The sequence below is a fragment of the Sceloporus undulatus genome, chromosome 2, assembly GCF_019175285.1.
Source record: "Sceloporus undulatus isolate JIND9_A2432 ecotype Alabama chromosome 2, SceUnd_v1.1, whole genome shotgun sequence".
Lineage (NCBI taxonomy): Eukaryota > Metazoa > Chordata > Lepidosauria > Squamata > Phrynosomatidae > Sceloporus > Sceloporus undulatus.
In genome coordinates, this window is record NC_056523.1 from 101871119 (window position 1) to 101898024 (window position 26906).

The following is a 26906-nucleotide window of genomic DNA, read 5'->3' on the forward strand; positions in this document are numbered from 1 at the left end:
CCTCTCTATTTTTCATCTATTCCCGCGTTCAGTATTCTTACTCTAGCCCCTATGTCTTCCTGTATTCTCTTCGCAATGGGACCGGATTACAATCTAGTAAAAGCCGAAGCAAGCTCCCAAAAACACACCTAAAAAATGTGCTCATAATCTGTTCAATCTGACCTTAACGGAACAAAACTAGCACTACAGCCTTGCACTTATCTTGAGGAAATATTCCCTGCATGACCCGCACCGAATTGTCCATTGCGCAATTAATAGCACACGAGACCCTGAGCATACACGATGTTTTACTTCACGCCACCACCGTACATTAACCCATGCTTTAGTCAAGGACCAGTTTTCATGGTGTAATTCACTCCCTTGTATCCCCACCTGCATCCCGCTGTATACCACCTTCTCCCCCCCATGCTCCAGTAACCCTGTGGTCAACTACTACAAGATACGAACTTACCAATTTAACATCTTGCTCTTTGAGGCACTTGGCACATTTCAAGGGACTTTCTGCAAGATATGTCTGGCTGCTTTTCCAGCTGTCACTCTGTAAAAAAAAAACGTAAAGGATAAGGAAGAAGGACCTGTCTTATTTTGCTTTTGTAATTCATTTTACCCGCACTTCATTTCTGGACTGTTGCTCATCTGTCTCCCACTAAGATGAGGAACATTCTGTTGCAATCATGTAGTTAAACGCCCCTAGCAATAACTTCAGCATCTTCCTCGTCCCTAGCTGTATTCCCACAACACCATCTTCCATCATTCCCTAAAAGAAGACTAAAGTCCTAGGTAGTTGTGGGGGAAAGTTGGGGTCAGCACCAAGGTTGCAGAACTGAGTAAAATCACTAGCTATGGCGGCTTACAGGGAGCTTGGTATACTGAGTAACACCAGAGTTGCTTAACTCCGAACCTGTGTGTGGGGAGGCCAGGGTTGGGAATGCTTCCAACATTACTCCGATGATCTGCCCCTGATGGAGATACTTTCTTCTCACCTACCCTAACCTGCCCTATAGCTAGTTTAGTTCTATTCATTCCCATAGGCTGTCACAAACTACTTATTTCCAAATGTTTTGCCTGAAAGGTATACTCCGCGCTAACAGAAAACCTGCCAAGATGGACAATTAATCAATTATAATCCCAGGTTAAAATAAATAATGCAGACATGCCTATCGCTTTGTAGTCGAAGAAACCATGATGGATGGTCCTATAGTTTATTCAAAAGTAGAGATTCAAGAGAGAGAATTGTTCACGCACACACACACTTTTGCTCTCAATTTTATCTAATAAACATGGGAGAAATGTGCCCCTAGCGAGGTGACTCACCAGAAGAACCATGGCACAACCCAAAAGAAAATAGTTTCTTACTTGCTGTAAACACATATTTAAAAAACACACTTGCTATTGACATTGAAGAATTTCTACTTACCAGAATCCTGGTGAAAGTGAAAAGATTAGGTTTGGGTCTCTATCCCTGTCAAGCTCCATTGGGAACAAAAACGCTTCCGTTTAATACAGAAAAACCAGTAACACTGGTATTGTGGTATTTAATCAGGGCGTTGGGCCCTGTTATTAGGCAGAGCGATGGTGTGTGATATTGCTTGGGGTGGGGGGAACTTAGTGAAAAGGGAGCGGAAAGCTCAACGGTGGATGTGTGCCACATGGACTCCTTTGAGCCCCAGAAGCTCGCATTAAGCAGTCAAACATGGTGTAGAATGGGTCCGTTTCCAGTTGTGTGGAATAAGATTCAGCTCCCAGACAGAGTGGCTAAATATGATGGGTAGTACATCTGGACCGTTATACAAAGGCAAAAGCCTCTGATCGATGAAGTTATTCGCTGACGCTTAATGTACTTTGGAAGGCTGGCGACAACCCAAAAGCATGAGCCTGAAGCTCGTGATTTAGAGTATCTTGTTACACTCATTATAAGAACAAAACTTTGTGTTTGTGTTACGCTTTCTTTCCTGCAAAATATATCCACTTACTGTGTAATAAAACTATACGTTCTCTGCAAGTGAGTCTGAAAAAAAGCCAATTCTGCATTTTTTGCTGGTTAGCCCTGCATCGCCTATTCACATTGAAAATCCCGTCTAAAGACTTCATTTCTGAACACTTTAATGATTTGTCTTAACCATTTTGCCATATTACTTCAATTCCAAATCATTCTATGTGGTTGGCAAATGGTTGGATGCGCATTTAAACAGTATTTCCACTTGCAGAGGTACTACAAGACATCTAGTGCGCAGTGTCAGTTCCTTCCGGATGCATCCTTTGCCCCATTATGGGTCGCATATAGCAACCATAGACACGATTGGGGTGCAGGCTACAGCCATGAGACAGCCCAGTCGTTCGCCTTTTACAGCACCTGTCCATACTATTCTCCGTTCTGAGTCCAGTCTCAATCTGCTTTTTTTTTTTTGGTGCCAGTTCTGTTCCCCAACCTGTCTGTTCTGTCTGATGCTTGCACTGAGGCATTAAAAGATAGCAGGCAATTTGAAAACCCGCCTTTCTCTTCCTCATTCTATAATTACCATTCTCACATGTCATTCTTTTTGCTCTTGCAAAAATTGTTCCTTACGTCCTTGTCTATCCCAGGCCTTCTTGTATTACTGTGCCTCACCCTTCATTGTAACTATCGCCAACCCACATAGCCTCACCGATGTATATCCTCGTATTAGACACATTGCACGGGCCCCCCACCGCAAATACTCTTGTGCACAAACTCCTCATTCTACATGCTTGCCACCCTTCACCTAGGCGCGTGATATACACTATATCCTGATGGCTTCTCCCTTTTCTTCCTATCATTCGGGGCAGTAAATTACCACTACCTAACGCTTGATATGTACTGGACGCACCCTATTGTTGTTCACGTCCTTAGATTCAGTTGCTCTTGTGCAATACCCTTTTTTGGACGCCTTTGCCTTTCCCCCCCCTTTTCCCCTCTTTTTCCCTTCAGTTGATTTCGTGACTGAACTAAAAGTTTTTTTCTGGCACCAGATGTTACCCAGCTGCTGGTGTGGGATTCCGGAGTGGGACTTCCGAGTGGGATCCTCCACCCCGGTGCCTTCCCACGCCTCCATCTGTCTCTGAAACGATGTTGGCTAGGAAAGGTCTGGGGGGAGGAGGAACGTTTGCACCCACCTGTTCCCCACCTTCTCTTTGCTGGGTGCAGGACCAAATGGCACATGTGCTATCTCTGGCCATGTGTGCCATAGGTTCGCCTCACAGGCATAGATCCTGGAACTGTGAATCTGGGCAACAAATATTTTCCATGCGTATTTCTGAACCCTCTTGCCACAGGAAAACCCATATTACGGTGACCTGGGGGACATCATGCATCTCAGCTTTTTTCAAAAAACGAGGCAAGCACTAGCAAATCTCCTATGAATGAATCTCACCAAGAAAGCCTAGGACAGGATCACCAATTAAGACAAGAGTCATCCTCAAGGCACATCACAAAGAAGCTCTTGTGGCATGTTTGGAGCCAGCCAATGTTTTGAGTGCAAGATATGTTCAAACGTGTCCTTCATGCTAAAATAAAGGCCATGTGGCATTGCAGTGACCGACCCTACTAGAAGCTTTTAGGTCCATCTCAAATACTTGCTAGTGCTTTGTGCTCTGAATGAGCCACTGGGTCAGTATGTGGTTTTAAGCATTCATAGAAAATGGTCGTTGGAGGTCTGTGGGTTTGTTCTCAAAGTTTAGTGTCGAGAGGCATACTATAATCATTTCTCCCCTGCTGGCATGGACATTTAAAATGTTTCAACAGTTGTCAGGCATCCAAAAGCAGGCATGGTGGGTTTCCCATAGACATTACACTCCCCCCTACACCCAAAATAATCAGCAACACTGGGTATTCATACGCGTGTCATGAATATTGAAGCTGGCTATGTGGCATGCCCACAGAGACCACTTTCTTTGCACAGAAGGGTGGATGATTTGAGATGATGAAAAGTAGGCCACTAGGTATTGATCTCTCATATGCTTGTTATAGCGGTCATGCGGCCTAGGATGCATGAATGATGGTGCCTGTCTTATAAATGGGTGACCTATCTCAAACTTCCTGCTCTCATCCTTTTACCACCTTCTACCGGCATGATCGGGAAACGGAATTCAGACGAGTTTGAGCTGATCCAGACTTGTCCCAACTGGGAAGTGTTAAAATGACTGGCAATTGACATTGCGCTTCAACTGTCACTGTCCAATCAGTGAGTGGAATTGTTCTGTCCTTGCCCCTTCATTTTTGTCATTTTAAGGAAGAAACCTGTTAATACAATTCCACTTACTGCCAGTTGAATGACAGGCTCAGGCAAATGTGTGAATGTCTGTTCATGTGATCTCTGTATTGGAGGGATAAGGATGGGGTTTGTTCCCGTTCCCCAATTGGATAATCTCTTGAGCCTGCAGGAACCTGAAATAACACTATAGGGCTTGAGCTTCTGGTAAGTGATAGGGTGCTGAAAGCAGGGCGGCACTCCATATGAAGACTTTCGCCTCATTTAAAATATATGTTAAATCTGCTTTAATTCAATTATTTTCAGGTAGTCTTTGCATTTGTATGTTTAATTGTACTTGTTAGTCTTGACCGCTGCACTGAGTCTCATTTTGAGGAAAAAGGCAGGATACAAATCTTAAAATTTCAATAAATACAACAAATTAGCAATTTCAGTATCCCATGGGAGAGTGACCCTACAGTACCCCGTCCACCCGTGGTAATACCAGCCTGAAAAAACTAAGGAAGGAATAAGAAAATATTTTGCATCAAACTAGGACATGGGAAATTTTATCTGGTTGTTGAGTCAACATCATTTGTTTTGCAATTTTATTTTAAATGTGCATATTTTATTCACAACCAATTCCATGGCTAACTAGAAAAACGACAGGTACAAAACCATGGATCTTTACTTGTGGGGCTTCTGACCAGTTTCAGAAAATATATGCCTGTATAAAGTGTTCTTAAAAATCAATCCTTGAACATTAAAGGAGGAGAAGAGCGATGAAGCACCTTATATGATTTAAAGTTTATTCACAGAATAGCAAGATAGATATTCTACACTGTTCACTGAAGATAACGGAAGCAATTACACGGAGAGGAGATCTCAGAAGGTGGTATGGTGGACTCTTCGACCCCTTGGCCATTGACCTGGGGATCCCTAAGTTCTGTGTTGTCACCATGCTGTTTACATATACATGAAACCACTGTGGCCGAGGTTGTCTGAATGTTGGGGTGCGATGTCATCAATATGCAGATTGACAATCAACTCTACTACTCCTTCCCCTCAATCCCAAGGAGGGCAGTCCTGGTTCTAAAATCTGCCTGTTCTTCCGTAATGGATGATGAGATGCAAACAAGTTGAAACTAATCCAGACAAGCCAGAGGTGCCTCCTGGTAGTCGGGAAGGCAGAAGGAATAGGGATCCAGCCTGTGTTAGATGGGGGTCACACTCCCCCTGAAGGACACAGGTTCGCAGTTTGGGGGTAATTTGGACTCAGTTAAATTGGAGGCCCAGGTCTATGTGTGACCAGGACGTGCTTTAGCACATTTAAAAATGTTGCGCAAACTTGCAAAGCCACATATCTGGCCACAGTGGTAATGCCTTGGTTACATCCCATATTTGGCTAATGTAAGGGGGCTCTACATAGGACTGACTTTGAAACGTGTTTGTAAAATTCCAATGGTTTCAACGAGCTGCTGCCAGGCTGTAACAGGCGCCGATACCAGCACATAAAAACTCCCCGGGTTGAAAAAAGCTCATTGGCTGCCAGTTCGGTTCCCCGGCACAATTCAATTACGGATGTGGTTATATTCCTACAAAGCCCTACATGCTAAGGGGCAACTCTTTATTTGGCAGGACCGTTTGTATCTGGGATGAACCGGCCCGGGACTCTGCGATTCCCTATGGAGGCGAAGCACCTGCTCTCAATCCCAAAACACTTCACAAACACGTTGGTGGGGACCCGAGCGAGGGCCTTCTCAGCGGCTGCCCCTAGACTCTGGAACTCCCGCCCACGGGAGATAAGAACGGCTCCGCCTGATGGCTCCAACGGCAGGTTGGGACGGATCCGACCTGTTCAAACGGCATTGTAAGGGACTCACCGAGAAGAAACGGCAGGGAATGTGGGTTGGGACTAGGTTAGTCAGGCTGTTTGAAGCAGGGGAGGGATCTAGGGATGGGCTAAACTGTTTAATTGTACTTTTTGTTTGTTTGTTTGTGTTTGTTACTTGCGGTGGAGCGCGCTTCTGAGGTCCCTAGGTTCCGTGGGAAAAGCGCGGGATATCTGAATAAATTAAGTAAATACTAAGGAAGAGTAGAAAGAAGTTTATTTCATTATGCGACTTTTTATACTACATTGCCTGCTCAACCCCTCGCTATTTGTTGAGACACCCCACCCTTAGGTCCTGTGACAGCTGCTCGTGTGTTAAACATGCAAATCTGACAAACATGGAGTACTGTAGTGGTTACACAAAGCAATTGGCTGTATTGTAGGAAGTGAGTGTTGTTATTCCTGCTCCTACACTGAAGAATTTGTCAGTCCGAATGCGTTTCTGTGTGGGATTCTCGAGGTCGTGCCCGCTAACAAAAAACAAAACAAAAACAATCTTAAAGCATTAACTTATTTTACATTCAACGTCTTTAAAAAGTATGGTAGACGCTTTACTACTCAAAACTGTTGCCTCTGTTTAAATTCAAACTTGTTTTTGTTAGACAATTTATATAGGTTGATATGTAAACACTGGTCACTTATCTAGGTGTGATAGTGTAAGTTGGGGTAGTAACAAAATTGGCTTTTCAGAGTCCCCCAGGAGATGCAGTGCAACCTCGAAGATGCTTCCTTCTCTTAAGTGGTAGCTATAACTGCTATGGTACATCTCTGCCAACCGCTTCGATGGTAGTGGTAGAAGCTACACCACCAAGGCAACACACTTGGATTTTCTGTATCGCGCGAGAAATGGAAAGGACCCGCAGTTCACCTGGAACACAATCCTCGCGGATCTTGTGAGAACTAAATGACTAGGTGCTGAGTGGTCTAACCTGAAACAGTGAATAATTTTGATCCACAATCACAGGGTGGCAAGGATGAGAGAGAAATTGAAATCACTGATCAGTACATCCTGATCGGTGGGAGGTTGAGGGATACCAAGGTACTAGAATCATAAGGTTGAAATAGCTACTGCTTCTGTACTGGGGCCTCCACCTATTAGTTAGCACTCCTTCAGTTTTTTTATAGCACCAGTCACCAGTTGGGAGTGAAAGAATAAGTTAAGCCCCCAGACCTAATCAGTTAATTTGTTTAGCATGATATTCCTACACGAGCAGTGCCACATAATCCATTCAGTTTATACAGGGACTGTTGGTGTGCCAAGGTGATACATGTTAGAACCCAGTAAAGTTTGCTTAGAATATATCTCTTTATTCACAGTGATCACTTTATGGTTCTAACTGTATTTGATTGGTGGCAGGCTGATCACTATTGGGGGGTGGGGATCTTTTCCTACAATTTTCAAACGAGTTCCAATGTTTTTGGCTTATCTGATATTATTATTACCCTGTATCCTCTGGTCTTGACCTCCTACAATTCAACAAGGCATTTGATTAGGGACCTAGAAACAGCATGACTCCTAACAGCTCAACAGATCAAAACTGGAGCATCTCTTGTCTCTATGGCCCCAAACTAAGCAGTCATCAGGACTGGATCTGGAAATTCTAAGTGCACTGACCTCCCCTAATCAATGCTAATGGCGTAGGTGTGATTTGCATGAGAAAAGTGTTCAGACGGAGGTGATCTTTCCCCTTTCTTGTTGGCTTTCTCTTGTCCAGGTTGTCCTCCTCCCCCCCCAAGCTGCTTTATGTTCTAAACAACACATTGGGTGCCCCATCCAAACTGTAAAAAGCAGATGGCTGGGACAATTGTGTTGTTAATTAGTGTTGTATTATCCTGTTCTTTCTCCGTGTCGTGGTTTGCCTTACTCCAAGGTAGCACATGGATGTCAAAAAATAAAATTCACAAAATCGCCTACAGTATGAAGCTAAGCCATGAACACATGGACAACATATGTGAGATGGTCATGGATTAGGTAAGAGTCTGCCACTAAAATGCCGCAACTGGAGGGGTTCAAATGCCTACCACAGAGAAAAGAAATGGTTTGAACCATGCAGCAACATCAATGGGAAAGGCTCCACGTTTCCATTTTTAAGCAGCATGAATCATCTTAGTTTATAGTACATCAGCATCCCAAAGGTGGGGGCAATAGGAAACAGAGGCAGCCTCTTATTTTTTTCTTGCCTCTCAATTTCAGGGAGTTGGTGGTACTGGGTTAGAGGAAGAGAGACCGCTTAGTGAATTAGATGACTTTTATTCCCCTTTTAAAGAGCAGCCGATCTTAGAGCTTAGAGAATCTAGAGTATAAAACAAAGTCAAAATTTACAGAGGTGACACGGAGTTTGTAGCAAAATGTTGCCTATACAACTCTAATCTTCCCTGTTTTTGCTGGGGGTTGATTAAGAATGGGAACCACCATTTCCTTTCCCATTGTCACAGACTAAAAGGCGGGGGGGGGGGGGGACCTCTTGCACAAAACAGCTGACTCAGCCAACGTTGGCAGAGGAAAACCTCCCCAACAGAATCTCCTGGGAAGGCAAGCTGGTGTAAGCCGCAAGCCACTTACTTGTTTTCCTGAAACTCGTACACTTGCCACACAAAAATGGTGGAATGCCTTTTTTGCTGCTGGATTGTTAGTTTGGCCTACAAAGGATAGACATTACTATCACAAATCATAACACTCTCAGTTACCTAGTATCTTTGAAGATTTGGCAGCTGTGGCATCTGTCTATGTTGGTAGCTTTGCTTGTATCAAGAGGGTTGAATTTCTACATCCAAAAGCATGTCCTTCAGGACTATCCACTGGTTTCCTTCTGATACAGGACACAATATGGTTTGCATTCATTTTTTTTATTCATTAGCTCTACAGCGTTAGATTGCATTCATGCACAAATATCTCTAGAACAGCAACGACAGTTTCAAAGGGAGTTCATATTTGCTTGATGTGGTGTGTCAAGCATGTAGACACAACCACCACCACCAACCAACCTAAGCATATTGAAGTCTAATGTTAAACTTTACGAAACAGAAGAGACGAATAAAAGTGAAAGGGGACAGAAATAGACCTGATGCTCAATGCCACTGTCCAATGGCTTGTATGCAGGCTTAAGAAGAACTACTATAACAATCAGGAGTGAAATAGAAGCTGTACAAAAAACAAAGAACAAGACCCTTTTCAAGAAGAAATCAAGGAAATTTTTGAAACAAGAGGGCGATGCACTCCGACCAGCCCGGGAACACACTACATGACCAGGAAGCAAACAATACACTGAGAACTATAAGAAAGATAAAAGAGTGACCGTTTCATATGAAGACCAACTTCAACATTTTAAGACGCACAATGTTAACCATACACAGAAATTCAGTAGAAATTAGTCACCAGTCCGATGTCATACAAATACAGCTCTTCCAGCTCAGAGACAGAATGCCACTTTGTTCTAACTAAAATCTGTCCCAATAATATATATGAAAACAAAAAACAATGGCCCATGGGCTTGGAAATGCTCGATATACTTTCCAACTCCCGAAGGGGAACCACCAGGAATTGCAGCAACTTCTAGGCCCCTTACATTACTTTTCCCTGCACAAATGATAATCAAATTATTTTACAACAAATCTTACATGGAGTGAGAAATGGCAGATGTCCACTCTGGGTTCAGGAACAAAGAAGAGGCACTAGAGACCATACGTGCACATATACTGGATATATATAATGTGACCAAAGCATTTGCCAAGAACAACCAGTCTGTGCTTTCTTAGATGTTAACAAGCATTTGATTGTCTAGATTACAAAGACTTAGGTCCCTCTTAAAGAAAGGGGTTGGCCACACATTTGCCTGTCCTGATGTTTAACCTCAAGCACAAGGCTACTGTTGGACCGACTACGGAGAAAGGGAGTTTCCCTTGGCCAAGGTCGGCAAAGCTGTATTTTATGTTTCACAGTATGCTGACATATGGAAAGCAGATAGATAGAAAAGGGAGGCCCGAAAATGAGAGAGAAACCAAACTTCAAGAATCTACATTATGCAGATGATATCATACACTAGCGGAAAATAACAAATACCTGGCATCCATTGCTGAAGAAAGACAAGGCAAAGTGCAAAGAGTGGTTTACATCTGAACGTTAAGAAACAAAATAAGACCCAGGTATAAACAATTTTAAGCAGACAATACGAATTAGAATAATTCAAGTTTTTCTATAACGACTTGACTCAGTAGTTAGTTAAAATGGCGTGCAAGTCCGGAAATCATAAGTAGACTCGGATTTGGAAGGGCCAACTATGAGGAACTAGAGAATATCCTGACATGTGAAAAATGTATCACATACTTACAGATAAATACAGTAATGTTTGGTAGGTTGATAGCACTATGAAAAGAACAAGACAACATTGTAGATGGATGCCACTCAATCAAGGAAGCCATGGCTCTGAATCAACAAGCCTGTTAGGTTATTGGGATAAAGTGATTTGGAGGTCTTTCATTCATAAGGTTGCCATAAACTCAAAGTTCATGCGACAGCAGTTCTTAACCATGGTAAAATGATACACAAATGTTGGAAATTAGAAAACGTAACTGAATGAAAAAAAGTAATAAACCAAAGTCAGGAATAAAGGATCCTGAGTTAATCAGTCATTGTTAAAGGAGCACTGTTTCCTAATATATTAGAGAATGGTTCTAGTTTATTGGTCATCTTATACTCCAGTTGATCTGATGACCAAATAAATGGCCTACATTTCATTTGCAATACAAAATATTAGATTTTACACACATTTATCCAGATTCCTCCTATCATAGAACTGAAACAATGCATACTTAAACCTTTTTCATTCTTGAAATTTCAGCGGGATGAAGTAGTGAGTTGTGCAATCAGTAGATTCGTACTGGAGCCCACATGAATCCACATCCAAACAGTCCAGCAGGAAAAACTGAAACACCTGTGGGTAAAGTCCTTCCTAGGAATCAAGGCCAAATGGTCAAACTTTATTAATCTGAAAATACTAGATTTGGAAAATTATCCAATTTTGTCAACAAAGATATTGCACATCAAAGAACAAGCCATATCAGACAATGCATTAAATGTTGTATGTGCCTTGTTATGTATCGATTGTTTGTAATTTAAAAAAGGGGGAGAGGGGGGAATCAGCATGGAGATTTCACTGCAGAGGAATGTAAAGTTAACTTTCTTCCCCATAGTCCCCAAGAAAAATCACCACTCTTAAAGGACTTTGGCTGTTACAGGACTGCCAAAATACAGCTGCTTCGGTCTCTTTTGAGGTATGCGTTTAAATGATGCATGGGTCCAAGAACGGAGGTCGCGCCAAGCCACACTCCATTCCTAGCACTGGGTTCAGCTTTGGTGCAGCTTCCGGATTCTTGGATGGCCTGCATTCTTTAAACCGACATTACCTCCAAAGAGACCTGAAGCGCGCTTTATTTTGGCAAGTCTGTAACAGGCCTAGTCTAGAAGAGATGATTCATCGGCCCAGTGGAAAGTGTCCCTCTCATGGAACTAGCTTGGATGAGAAGAGGGGCATTGCACTGAGACCACTATACGGAAAGCAGAGTCTCTCTCTCTCTCTCTCTCTCTCTCTCTCTCTCTCTCTCTCTCTCTCTCTCTCTGTTTAAAGGAAATACTAAATAATTAAGAAAAGATGGCAAAAACAGTAAGATGGCAAAAAGTTGGAGCTAATGGGTTTAAGATTCCTAAATAGCTTTTCATGCTTTTATTATTTCAGTATTTATTAAATGCTTATAACCTTTCCAGCATGAAAACACCTTCACAATAGTTTGTGCACACACGCACGCGCGCACACACACACACATACACACCATGCCAGTAAAAAGAAAAAAATACTAATGGCAATAAAACAGAAGCAACTAAACTTCTTCCATTACAGACCATATCAGTCAGTCAATTAAAAAGCAGTTCATTCACCTTACTTCACTGACTGTTTTTAAATAGGAACCTTAACTCAAAAGTAGTAAATGGGGTAATGAAATGCACTTTCTGACTGAGCAGGACACTAACCAGCCCATTCAAATCACTGGTGGTAGGACTGAAATTTAACTCATAATCTACCCATTGTTAGATGATATGTCTAATTTACAGCCTGTCTTGAAATCTACTTGAATATTGAGACATCTCAGATAAATACATAATTAGGTACACTTAGAACACTCACTGCTATTTCTAGAATCTCCCAGGAATTCACCTCTTTTGCTTTCTTCATCTCACATACAAAGGTGAACAAGTGAACTACGACATACGAATCGGTTCTCATGAGAAAAATCAGCAAGGTGAGTCACACTGATATATGGAAGCTCTTTAATGGCTGTTTAACATGATGGTTTGCCAAATGTTTAACACATCTTTGAAAGGAAAGAGTTTTTGACCCCAGACTCACCTGAAGTGGTTTCACTATTTCTCAAGCTCTTTTTACTTGCAGTGTTTAAATTCAAAGAGTCCTAAGGGCAACAGTGAAAGATGCAGACATGCAAACAATTCATGATGTATTTCAATCAGACATCAATTATCACTATATAAAATACACAATAATATTTCCTACAAATGTTTCCTTAAGCAACAGAATTATTTTGCAGTCATCAATTCACGCTCTGTTGTATAGTTTTGGCATTAGGAAATTAGTTCACAAGCAATGATTGTCAAAACCACACTTAGGGTGGATATATGATAGCAATGGCTACACAGAAGTCATTTTATATTCTTTTCAGTGGTATGTTTGTCACATGCACTTGCTCATTCTCACTCACTAAGTGCATATCCTAATTTTCACACATGCAGAGTCACTTTATATGACACAATAATATAGAGTCTATAGAAAGGTCCTCTCTGTAGAGACGTGAGATCATCAGAACTCAATTAAAGCTGCATCCATGTAGGAAGCTATCCATGTAGGACTAGCTTTCACCCCATGTTGATGTTAACTCAAAAACTGCCATGTAATCTCTGCACATTTCCAGTTGCTATAGAAGCCAACTTTTTTGAACAACTTTTTAAAAATAAATTTACAAATTTGTTTAATTTGTTTAATTATTTTTTTTAACAAAAATAGTTTAAAAATGTAAACAAATTTCCCACAAGTCAACTATTCAAAGCACTGGAAGTACTGTGACTTCTAGTGTTGTCAAAAATAATGTTGAAACTTTAAAAGGAGCAGAAAAAGCCAAAGGAGATGGTCAGGGAAACTCCTTTTTGAGGAAAGGTTAGAACACTTGGAGCTTTGCAACTGGGGGGGGGGGAGGCAAGTAAGATGGGTGATTATAGTATTTGTATGTATAAAATTATGAATGGTATGGAGAAAGCAGATGCTCATAATACTGGAACTCAGGCCATCCAATAAAGCAATGGGATCTGGCCCTATCCTGTGATAAAAGGACCTTAATGAGGGTCTAAATGACCCATCATTTGCTATTGCTGTTCAGTTTCTCTGAAACTTCGCAGCAAATCCCAGGAGGAACAAACAGCCCACTCACCCCTCACCTTACTTTTTGGGTAGTGAGAAGCCCCATGTCTCCCCCTCTGAAGTTGAAACAGCGTGTCCGGCTGTATCCACATAGCCAGGTGCCCTGTTTTGATATCACAGGCAGTGACGGGGGCTTCTCACTAGCTGCAGTGGAGGAGTAAACTAAGAGGTGTGCAGCAGTAATGGGTTTATGGTGTGGGGACAAGTGGATGTATAAACACCTGCCCATACCCACATCAGTCCAGGATCCATGTTGGGCCCTGGGCCAGGAAAGCGCAGGCTCAGCCTGCCTCTGCTTAGCTCCTAAGTAGTGGGAGATGCTCATGTCCTGTTCGTGACTTCAAATATAAAAATAAGCACTTTGAATTGAGACCAAAAGCACATTGGTTCCCAGTTTGGTTAATACAAATGGATGTAGTATGATACAATTGTTTAAGGGCTTCAAACAGCCTTAAGGTTCATACCTTTGGTGCAGTCGTGTCCATTTCACTGATATCTTTATTCGCTTCCATACTCCTGTTTTCATTATTTAAGAATGAAACATTATTTAGAGATGATTACACCACAATCATGGGAATGTATTTTTCACTGGCATTTAAAGTATTTTCTTATATTTGGAACCTCTTTTGACAAACAATGACTGCTCTTAATTTGAAATGTAATGCAGTTCATCAACACTAAACTCACATCAATTTGTAATCAGCTATTATGTTGGTCAAAACAAGAGCAGGGTGCTTATTTGGTAAGTCAACACTTATGTTTCATTGAGTCAATGGCTCTCCTCTAGTTGGGACTAACAATGACCTAAGGCTATTATGGTGGTTTGGGGGATTTGATGAAAGCAGACAAAGAATTCCTGCTAATGTCCATTATGTACACATTATACAGATTAACACAATTAACAATGGTTGACACTATCATAATGAGTTTCTTGATCAACCACTTCTTGAACCAACAATACAAAACTTCGAATTACTGTAAAACTATACCTTTGGTCAGATGAAAGGCAATTCATTTCAGTCACCTCAGAAATTTCATGAAGTTTTGGTAATGCTTTTGTAATGGCATTTTTGTTGTGTCCTGTGGATAAAGTGAACATTTATTCAAACATCAGCTTACCAAAACTATGCAAGAAAACAATTGCAATTTGAGGATCTTCAATATTCTAAATTGAGCTTAACTGAAAGCACTATATTCACTCAAGGAAATTTAAAAAGGAGCAAGCATCTATCTTGTCTGTCTTCCTTCTCTCTCACACACACAGACACTTTTAAAAAAATGTAAATTTTAAAATTATTATTAAAAGTATTTTTATACGGCTTTTCAGCCAAAAAAGGCTCCCAGAACAATTAAAAAGATCAGTGCAAACATATTTCAGCTAACCAGGTAGACGTGTTCCTGGACATCACTTCTTTACTAGACTCTTAGAGCAGTTTGACAGTGGAATACGCCGCCTCTGAGAGTGGTGGAGGAGTCCATGTGTGGAGGTTTTTAAATAGAGGCTGAATGGCCATCTGTTGGGAGCACTTTGATTGTGTGTTCCTGCATGGCAGGGGGTTGGACTGGATGACCATATAGCAAACATATGCTGGATAATAGAATGTACCAAAGAATTTCAAAAGAAAATCAGCCTCTGCTTTATAGATTATAGCAAAGCATTTGACTTTATAGATCACAAATGACTATGTACTTTCAAAGGCAGAAATAACATGGAAAGGATACAGATAATTCCTACACTGAAAAAAAAGCAGTTCAACGTATTTCAGCAAACCTTTATCCAAAGCTAAGAATATGAAAATGTGAAATGAAACAATCATGTCACATAAATCATCCATAAGTAAACAAAAACATTTGGAACCTTTTAGAGACCACTTGCAGGCTTCTTCTAAAATGAATCCAGGACTGATTTTTCACAGTTCTTTGCAAATTACACATTCTTGGTGTGGGTTTAGGCTGCATTTCAGGCATGTGTCATGTAAACAGCACACCCCCAATGCAGCCTGAAGCTGCGTCATTTTGCCTTTGTGTTTCAGGCCTTAGTCTGAATTTAAGATAAGAAAAAAAAGTGAATTATTTGGGAACCTGAATTGCAAAAAGAAATTCATTTGATAATAATTGTAAGGATACATGGAAAAGAATTAAGAGAGACTTGGAAAAATGGTTGAAATTGAAATTGTCATTGCTACAAAGAATTGCAACCTAAACTTTACCTAAACATTTAACCTAAATGTGCCAATAATGATGAATGAAAAACCATTCAAAATACGGCAAAGAGATCTATTGAAGTTCATATGGGTGGGGGAAAACATAGGGTAAAATCGAAGATACTAACAGACACAAAGGAAAGAGGAGGATGTGGGTTTCCAGACATGAAATAATGGCACGTTACAGACCGCCCAGATGGGGCGGTCTCGCACCGCTGCCGGTTGCAGCACGGAGGAGCCGCAGCGTCCAAACCATGAGGTTCCTCCACGCTGCAAATAAGAAGCGCCAAAATGGCGCCTCTCTTTGCGGCACGGATATGACACCGCGAGGCACCAATGGCGCACTTGCAGCATCATATGCGCTGCGTGATGTGCAGACGCAGTGTGCCCGCTACGTAAAGATGGCGGCCCCCATGCGGAACAGAAGCTGCCATTTTGTATGGACTCGGTCCATATTAGGGTTAGGGGCATCTGGAAGTGACACCCCTTTCTAATCCTAATACGGACCCAGTCCGTACTTTATGCCCATTTGTAACGGGCCAATATTACTGTTCAAGTGGATAAACAGATTGGATATCCTCAGAAAGTGAAAGAATGCTGAAATTAGAGAGCTTCAACTAAGGATCCGGTTGGCATGCATATGTGTGGTATGGTAAAGCTAAAATCCACAAAGAATTTGAAGACCAGTATATTAGGAAATCACTACTGAGGATTTGGGAAAAATAAATAAATACAATTTAGAGAAGAATCTCACTTTGGGTGTCACTGCAAGAAGCTTTTTTTCTTTTCCTTTTCTTGAAGATGGTACAAAAACAACAAAGAATGGATTAAATACAAATATTTATGGTCCCTGGGTCATCAAAAGGAATATATGATGAAGTCAAAAGAAAAACTGGAACTAGAAGAACTAAATCGGAACTGGTTTACTTATAAACAACAGACAGAAAGCTAAAAAATGGATCTGAAATTAGAGTACTTTGAAAAATATAGATCATAAAGATTATAATTGTAATGGATTATGAAGATAGAGAAAATGTTGTTGGGAAAAGGAAAAGAAAAATGGCAGATAGATAGACAGACAGACAGACAGAGAATTAAAAGAAGAAATTGTAAAAGAAACAATTATAAACTGAGCACAAAACAGTGGACATGAAATAACATTGAGGTAAATCAAGAAGAAATACTAACAAATTCACATTATGTAAGAATTTAAAAGAGAACTACAATATTTTAAAATGTTACATTGTTGATACTTCACACCTGTAAACCTGGAAAAAATGTATAAAACTGGAAGCCAACATTTCTGGAAATGTCAAGGAAGCCCAGGAACTTTCTATTACACTATATGTGGTGTAATTTCATGAGAGCAAAGAAATACTAAGGTTCTAGGGGAAAAAATCTTTCCAATGTATCCAGAACTTTACCTATCAAACATGACTAAAAATGAAAATTGGAGATTGATTTTATATATGATAATTGCGGTAAGGATTTTGTACACACAAAATGGAAACCTGGGGATAAATGGATAAATTAGCAAATGAGAACTAGCTAATAAAACTTGCAGGTATGATGGAAAAATGGCTTTTTTACATGAATATCCCTTCATACCATCTTTGAAAACAACTTCTTGACAAAATGTAGGCCTGTGACTCATTGTCATATTTTTCTTTCTCCTCTGTGATTTTAACACCTTTCCTTAATTGTGAAGCTTTGAAAGCTTAGAACACATATTTTGTGCATTTTGGTTAGTCTAATAAAGGTGGATTTAGATGCTAGTGTGATTTGTATACAAGGGGTCATATCCAAAGGTAGACCTGCTGGCCATGTAGGAAAGTACAATAACATCCCAAATCCAAAAAACAGTGATACCTGTATTGGGCTACCCAAAATGCACAAAATACACATTGCAAGCTTTCAAGCTCCTGGAGGAGCTTGTAGCTTCACAAAGGATGGAGGCAACCTGGATCTCAAAACGAGCATCTCTTGATATCCTTTCCAGTAAGTTGAGGAAGCATAATTTGGCCAACAGCAAAGGGTGAAGAATGCTGTCCTTCAGCCCTAGGGCAACATATTAATCTGTCTTCAACAGATGCTCTTCAAAGTCAATAAATTATGATTACTCCACAAATGCGAGTAATTTAAGAGAGTGAGTAAAAGAAAGCCCAGGAGAAAAATTATAAAGGAATTGTTACTTGCTAATAAGTCACACATACTCAGCCCTCAGACAACCCTTTGACAGGGTCACCTTAGGATAGCCATAAGTCAGAAATAACTTGAGGACAAATAACAACACTTGAAACTTCACCTGAAAAAGACATGCAAGATCCAGATGCTTATTAAATCTGTTGTCTGTGCCCTTTTGTTGTCATCAGATTTTATTTTAAATATTTTTTCAGTAAATTAAAAAATAACTGAGGTCATATGGTTGCTACTCCTGTCTCCTGACTTACAGTATCAAAGGGGGAAAGCTCCCTCTTCTGGCAATTCAGTTTAATTCATTTCATGAGAATAAGGTGAAGGCTTTTGCAGATGTGCCGTTACAGCTTTGAAAGTTGACTCCTATAAGCATCTTTAAAATGGAAGAATCATCAGGCCTTACTGCTCCTATGTGGAAGTAATTCCATAAATGTGCCTCACATTATAAGATTGTATCCCTATTAAAACATTCTGAAGGGCTACATTATCATGTGATTGAGGGTTTATCACTGTAAAGCCATCCTTCCACTTCAAAATTAGTTCAGTGAATGAGCTTTATATCCCTTTGCAGACAATGAGAGTCATTTTTGCATTTACTATCTGCTCTTTGCATCTGAGCAGAGGCAAATTATTTGGTGGCAGATACAAAATAGTGGTTACTCTCAACTCATAAATACTTTGCTGTTTTTTATTGTGCCATCAAAATCTTCAAAATGGGGAGTCATATCCTATTTAAACAAGGACTTTTTATATGAACTAGAGTGAACCAAAATACTAACTACCTCTTGCTGCTAAAGGGTTTCTGCAACTCCAACACAATCAGTGCATGCCACTCTGCTGTTCCAGTGCCTCTTAGAAGTACAGTTCACCCTTGGTATCCACTGGGATTTGGTTCCAGGACCCCTCATGGATACCAAAATACATGGATGTTTAAGTCCCATTAAATGCAATGGATAGTAAAATGGAGTCCCTTATATAAAATAGCAAAATCAAGATGTGAATTTTGGAATTTATATTTTTTTGAATATTTTCAGGCCGTGGACACTTGAATCTGTGTATAAGGAATCCATGAATATAAAGGGCTGACTATAAATTATCAAGACTAGAAAGAGTTATCTATAAAACAATTTTCACTTCAACACTACAAATTTTACTACTGTAAACCATCTATCATTCAAATCCCAAATTCTTCAATGAGGGTTAGCCAATCTGGTCACTTCTCATGATGTCTGTGAGTACAACTCCCATAAATTCCATCTAACATAACTAATGATCAGAGATTCTGGGAGTTCCAAACCAAAACACCTGGAGGACACCAAATTGACTACTCCAGTCCTAGAGTAATGGACAGCTGTAAAACTGCTATGGTTTTGTTGCTGTAAAGTTTGGACAGAGTCAGTTTGTTGGAAAATATTTGCAATTTCTCTCCTGTCTCAAAACTCTTTCTTCTCATAGTCTACCTTTATACCAAAATTGGGAGCCTAGGCAGTTTGCAATTTAAAAGATAAACAATACCGTAAGTCAAAATTCAGCAAGCAAATTTAAAGTAGCAATACACTTACCAAGAAAGATGTTCCAGGGAACACTGTGGAGTATTGCATTGCAATTACACCTTGCAGTATTTCTCCCTCTTGGATAGACTTCCAATGATAATTCAAGTATTAGCCATTAAATACTGGCCATGCTGGCTGGGATTTCTGAGATCTGAAGCCCACAACATCTCAGAACCCAAAATTCCCCACCCTTAAAATAAGGCATTCAGTTTCTTAAAGAAGCAACCAATAACACAGGAAGTTTAAAAACTGAAATACACCTCCCAGCTCACTGAAATACACTGTATTATAGTACAGATTACAGCATTTGTCTGTCAAGCACAGTATTATATTGGCAACTGCATGCAAAGCTGTGTAATGTAACCTACCTTCCATTCCATGTTATGCAACACAGAGGCTATGAACATGTTTATCAAGAAATAACAGGGAGGAAACTTTCATGTTATGCCTCTGTTAAAAACAACTTTAAAATGCTTTTGTTCATATGGAGCACAAACTCCAAAGTGTTTTGTATTTTGAGTGCATTAAGATTACACACTCACCCTTTCATTGATACAAAACAAAGGTTTTACAAATAAAACTCATAAATAAATACTCATGTGCCAAGCGCGTACTAGGGTTAGAAAAGGGCATCCTTTCCGGACATCCCTAACCCTAGTACATGCTTGGTGCGTACAAAATGGCGGCGCCCATTCTACATGGGTTCTGTCGTCTTGATGTCGTGGACGCCTAGCATCTGCACATCACATGGTGATAATGACGCTGCAAGTGTGCCATTGGTGCCTTGCGGCGTCATTAGCGCGCCACAAGAAGAAGCTGCATTTTGCAGTTTCTTTTTGCTGCACGGAGGAGCCATGCGGTTTGGCCACTGAGGCTCCTCCACGCAGCAAATGAAGGCGCTTTTCAGACCACCCTTTTGGGCGGTCTGTAAAGAGCCAATGATTACATTTAATCCTGACCCAAAGGAAAGTGAGAGGGAAGGGCAAGCTGGCTGTATAAGATATGAATTATTACTTTTGCCTTGAGACTCCAGTGTAGGTTTCAGACGAAGGTCTAGACGTGATTGAAGCTTTTTGGCTGTAGCATTCCTTCTGTTTCCAGCATCAGATGCTACCACACGTGGCAAGGGAGAACCACGGTGTATATTCTTTTGAGCTTGCCCCTTCCGGGAATAAGAACGTAGTTTCATCCAGTCCATCTTTATTTTCCTCTCCTCCACAGCAAGGTTACCTTCAAGGGAAGAGGAGAGAGTAGTCAGAAAACAAAGAGGACAGTCTTTTTGCAACAAGATATATATATGCAGAGGATTAATAGTAGCCACACACACACATATAGATATATATGCCCACCTAACTGCATAGACAACAAAACTCCTCAAAGAAGGTTTGACACTCTAGATGTTATTTCCTGTTTGTGAAATGCTTCCTGGGTGGAAGTCCATTTAGGTATCTTAAAGTAAAAGTGTTTTCTGTTCAATTTCCAGACTCCTCATAGGATAGGTAAGCGTGCCAACTCAAATTAATTTTTGTTCCCTCTAGGGCTAATAATTTTGTGTTTTCCAATAATATCCAGTCCTTTACCCATAAAAGCATGGAGGCATAATAATAATAATAATAATAATAATAATAATTTTTATTTATATCCTGCCCCTCTACAAGATGCAATCAGGGTGGCTTACAAAGGTTAAAAAACATATATTCAAAAATACAATTAACTCTTAAATAAAATATACTCTTAAAATACAATTAAATGATGTAAGAATTAAAACATACATAAAAGGAAGCACTGCAATATATATATATATACTCCTTCAACCAGAATTATTTTTACTAAATATAATTGACACTAGAAAAGAAGAATACAGCCAGGATGAGAAAAATGTTACCCTGCATGTGATAAGGGCAGCTTGAGTGCTGTTTGCCAAATATTGGAAATCTGATGTAATACCATCGATAGAGGAGTGGAAAACTAAAATATGTGAATATGCAATAACAGACAGATTATCTATGGATGCTGCTGGAAATACAAGTTAGGAATATGAAAAGAAATGGGTAAAAGCTCAAAAACTTTGGTGTTAAAGAAGTTCTAGACTATATAAATATATCTTTTTATTTTTTATTAGTGTTTTCATTTGTTGTTGTTTTGATCTGTTTTGTCAATATTTTAAAATAAAATAAAAAAGGATTAGCACAGCACCACTACTTTCATACATCAATAGTAATAGACAATCTACTTGAAAGATTTGTATCATTTCATACAACATCTTTGTAGAATTATAGTAATGGCCACAGTTTTCATCTTCCTGTATCCTATTACATTCTGTCCCACTCCCACAACAGTGTAACAGTGCTAAAATGTGTGCATATGTGCCTTCAAGTTTGTTGTCAACTTATCATAGAACCAGAGATGGAAGAGACCACAAGGACCATCCAGTCCAACCCCTTGCCCTGCAGGAATAGACAGTTCATTTCATAGGGTTTTCTTGAGGAAGGAATACTCAAGAGGTGATTATTTTGGCAGTTTCTTTCTCTTAAATAGGGCCTGACAGTCTCCCATCCAAGGACTAACCACAACTGACCCTGCTTAGCTTCCAAAATTAGGTTCTGGTGCTTAGTATATTTCAGTTACTGGTTACTGTGCTTAAATACTTGTGGCTTTAATATCATTGTATCAAAAGAAATGGATTAATAGCCACAAAAACCTGTGTAAATATAAACCAGTTAATCTGAAAGATGCTGCTAGATTAACTTTTCCCTTTTCCTTTTCACTGAGAGCACACACAGCCTAAATCCATTGTCTGGAAACATTGCCTCTCCCTCCAAGTTGATGTTTTACATTTGAACCCTCAAAAGTCCCAGCCAAGATGGGCAATAGTAGGAGAGGATGGCAAATATTGCCATTTTTCGTTTACAAGTGCTTTTATCTTTCATTGTACAGACTGTAAGATATTTTTCAGATGTCGCCATGTAAAATTTAAATTAGTGTGAAGCAATATTATCTGATAAATGAATCAGCCAAATATGGATCCCTATTTGATCAACTGTCTCCCCCATTAGTTCTCTTCTGACACAATTGAAGTTGTCTTATGGATATATTTTTATGCATTTATGCTTATGCATTTATTCTTTTAATAAGCAATCTATTTTAACATTGTAACAATTTAATTGTTTCAATGTATCCCTTTTTAATGTTTTTAATTGTATTGTTCTTTTAATGTTGTGAGCTGCCCTGGGTCCCAGTTCTGGGGAAAAGAGTGGGATATAAATATAATAATAATAATAAGAAGAAGAAGAATGGAAACTGTATTCCAAAACATACAGAGTAAGAGAATAAGCAGCTGAACTGTTCCATAGAAATCAAGCTCAGGATCTAGCCTCATTTGTTCCAGTAGATAAACAGGATTTCATCATTTCCACCATCCAAGATGAAAAAACTGTTCTTCCCCCAAAACCCAAATAAGGAATTCTAGAGGATTATCATTAAACCAATTTAAGGTTGTTTTACAGATAGATATCATTCTAACAAATTCTATTAAAGGTTGATCAAGTAATTGGACCAGGTAATAATCTCCAAGTCTACCTGAGAAAACCCCAATTGCAGCAGCAGCAGCAGCAGCAGCAGCAGCAGCAAAGGCCCCTCAGCGGCTGAGATTTTGGTGTGGAAGAAACCACTTTAAAACTGAACTCCAGACCTCATGATCTACTACCTCAGACCTATGTGGCTTATATGTGTTTGTGTGTACATACACACACACCTGTGTGCTGAGTAAGATGCCTAGTCCTCAACACCTGGGTCCCATTTTCCTAATTACTCCTCCTTTCCCCAAATAATACCACTAAAACGGCCACCTGGCCTTGGACACCTCAAGGCAGGGCTCCCTGGGAGGAGTTTTTCGCTGAAACATCTACACTGTCGAAATGATGCGGCTCTGGACCCATCCTATGGGATCCTGGGATCTGTAGTTTCGCAGGGCCCTTAGCCTTCTCTTGTCAAAGAGTGCTGGTGCCTCACAAAGCTACAAATCCCAGGGTTCTGGTGCCTTACTAAGCTACAAATCCCAGGATGGAGCCATGACAGTCAAAAGCGGTGTCAAACTGCGTTATTTCCACAGTGTAGACGATTTCCCTGGTTACTCCATTTGTGTTTAAAACGAAGCAACCATCACTTTTCTAGCTGCTCAGGTGATTATTGCCTCATTAGGAAAGGGCCTCCCAGCATCGAGCGCCCGCCCGCACCCAAATACGCCCCAAACTCTACATTTGGGTTCCCTCCCCTCCCTCTCTCCTTCAGACTGTGAGGGAGGACAATGACAGGCGGCCGCTGCCACCCAATCGCCGCGCTAGAACGGGATAAAACGCGCTGCAGACAGCACTATGCTCCCGCCCTCTAGCCCATTAGCCCCGCCCCCTTCTCTGAGGAGCGCTGCGCGGTCGGGCGAAAAAAAGCCCGTTTTGCTGTATTTAATCCCTTCATTCTTTCCTGACGCTTTTTCCTCAGCTCCTAATCTTTTTGGGGTGGCAGTTGGTCTCCTAAAGAGTGGGGGAAATTAATAGTGTTGTGTGCCTTCTTCGTGTCATCTCTAACTAATAGCGACCCTATCAAGGGGTTTTCTGATGAGGCTGACGATGTGTCACCCAGAGTGCATCTACACATAAGAAATAATACAGTTTGACACCACTTTAAGTGCTGTAGCTCCATCCTGTGGAATCCTGGCATCTGTTGTCTTTAGCCTTCTCTGCCAAAGAGTGCTGGTGCTTCACAAAAATACAAATCCCAGGGTAAGATGGAGCCACGGCAGTTAAAGTGATATCAAACTGCATTAACTCTGCAGTGTGGCAGCAGCCCCAGTGGGTTTCTGTGGTTGAGCAGGGATTTGAACCCTGGTCTCCAGAGTCGCAGTCCAATGTTCAAAACCACTAGGCCATATTGACTATACGTTACTTCATAAAAGCCAGTCTAAGATCTTAGAGGGGGGACTTTTGCTTGATCCCACTCTCTTCCCAGGAATGGTTGGAGAGCCTTCTCAGGTCCAAAACATACTGCAGAAATAATCCAGTTTGAGACCGCTTTAACTGCTCTGGCTCAGTGCTAGGGAATCCTGGGAATTGTAGTTTATTATGGCAACAGAGCTCTCTGACAGAGAAGGCTAAATGTCTCACAAAACTACAGCTGCCAGAATTCCCTAGCATTGAGCCAGGGCAGTTAAAGCAGTCTCAAAATGGATTATTTCTGCAGTGTGTTTTGGACCTCAGTGGCTGTTCCTAGACTATAGGAATCCCTTCCATGGGAGATTATCTCCCTCCCAGTTGTCCATATTCTTTTTGTAGACATCCAGGAAAAAAAAATATGTTTCTGGCTTGATTTTAATGTGCCGGTAATGGTATTCAAAGCCCTAACTGACTTGTGGGGAGAGCTAGTGTGGTGTAGTGGTTTAAGCCATGACTTTGAAAACCAGTGTTCAAATCCCTGCTTGGCCTTGCCTGATTTAAAATAGAGTAGATGAGGACATGAGTCAATGTAACTTACGTGATAGTGGGTCTAACTCTAGTTGGGACTTAACAATTACAAAGACAGTGAAATAGTGGAAAATGCTGCTGATTAGGACTGGTTATAGAGATTGTAATTGATGTTGTTGTTGATCTCCAAGTTGATCCCGACTCATGGTGGTAACCCTGTGTGTGAGACATCTCCAAGCCTCCCTGCCCTCCACGGCTCTGCTTAGGTCTTGTAACTTCATACCCATGACCTCCCAAAAAGAGTCCATCCATCTAGCATGTGGCCATCCCCTTTCTACATCCCTCCACCTTTCCTAATATTATTGTCTTTTCCAATGAGTCATGCCTTCTCATGATGTGGCCAACCTTATCTTGGCTTCCAGGGAGAGTCCAGGCTTGATCTGTTCAAGGACCCATTTATTTGTCTACAATCCCAAATAGTAACAAGGGATTGTAATGCCCTTGTTGAAACAGCTTTTATGGGGAGATACTGTTTTAGACAGTCTGGATCCAAGCCATGGAGGACTTTAATGCAGGGGTTCCCAACCTTTTTGAGTCATGGAGTCCTTTTTAGAATCAGTTCCTATAGCGGAGCCCCTAAGAGCCCCACCCTATGTCTTACAAGTTGATGGTGCTTAGGAATAGTGTTGCTTTTTGCTTCTTATTCTTTAATTTCATTCAATTTTTATTTCTTTCATTTTCCTGTAGCGGCCACAGAGCACCTGGTAATTGAACACGAAGCCCTAAGGGCTCCTATGAGCACAGGTTGGGAACTGCTGCTTTAATGTCATAATCATCACTTTGAATTCTGCTCAGAAATGGTCAGTGAAGTTGTTCCATTAAAGGCATTACAATCTCTATGACCAGTTCTGGCATTACAATCCCTATGACCAGTTCTGGTCAGCAGCCTGGTTATTGATTTTAACTAGTTAGTTCCCATCTTTGTAATTGTTAAATCCCAGTTACTTAAGTTTTAACTTGGTGATTAGATACAGGCCAATAACGGGAAACATAAAGGTACACAGGATTTTAAATGTCATTGGTAAATACAGTGGAATTTTCTTGGTTGCTTTTGTGGTATCCAGAAGGTGGCACTCTCAACTATGTGTTGAAAATGGTGGTTCTTGCACTGTGAGTTCTCAGTCTGGCATTCCATTGCTGCTGAATAGAAACGCATTTCACCTGGTCCCAGTTTCACAGGTTCTTGCCAGTACATTGGTAAAGCCTCTGAGGGGGATGTATACTTAAAAAATGTATTTAAAATAAACAACTGAAATAGCAAATCCAACCTCCACTCTGAAATAATCTCTTCTATACTCTGTAGTTTGGAAGTTATTGGCAGAGTGAGTGTGTTCCACTGTCGAACAGCTCTTACTGTTCAGAAAAGAGTGTTTATGGCCCAGGACAGATGGGCACAATGGGGCACTGTCGTCACATGGGAGAGGTGGCACTTCCGGATGTCCCTCGCCCCTCGCACGTGATGAGGGCATCAAAACGGCGGCGCCCTGTACAGTGGGTGCCGCCATTTTGACGCAACGGGCGCTTAGTGACATTATGAGTGCACCATTAGCGCACTGTGGCATCACAATGGCGCCACAAAAAGAACCCGCTTTTTTCAGGTGCTTTTTGTTAATAATAATAATAATAATAATAATAATAATTTTAATTTATAGACCGCTATTCCGCAATGATCATAGCGGTGTACAGTAAAATTGCAAAACAACACAAAAAAATTGCAAGGCCTCTCTCCCTCTCAAGATGGTGGTTGGAGGAGGGCTCTTTGTCTTCCAGGCCTGGCCTCTCTCCCCCTCAAGATGGTGGTTGGAGGAAGTCACATGGTTTGTCCACTGCAGCTTCCTCACACAGGAAAACAAAGCGTGG

At 40.7% G+C, this 26906-nt stretch overlaps 1 protein-coding gene across 4 annotated transcripts in view; it reads right to left on the minus strand.

Annotated features, from left to right (window-relative positions):
• The window catches only part of MEIKIN (meiotic kinetochore factor), a 55102-nt gene extending 32185 nt beyond the window's left edge, over positions 1 to 22917 (minus strand). For all 4 annotated transcript variants that reach the window (XR_006101775.1, XM_042448056.1, XM_042448054.1 and 1 more), the window contains exons 1-5: positions 22849 to 22917; positions 20545 to 20760; positions 14567 to 14657; positions 14042 to 14093; positions 12498 to 12558 (exon numbers count right to left, since the gene is read on the minus strand). Coding sequence is in view for 3 of the 4 variants with exons in the window: in XM_042448056.1 (XP_042303990.1) it covers positions 12498 to 12558; positions 14042 to 14093; positions 14567 to 14657; positions 20545 to 20760; positions 22849 to 22909 (481 nt within the window). In the remaining variant the exon portion in view is untranslated. The remainder of the gene's footprint in view (positions 1 to 12497; positions 12559 to 14041; positions 14094 to 14566; positions 14658 to 20544; positions 20761 to 22848) is intronic.
• Between the last annotated feature and the right edge of the window lie 3989 nt (positions 22918 to 26906).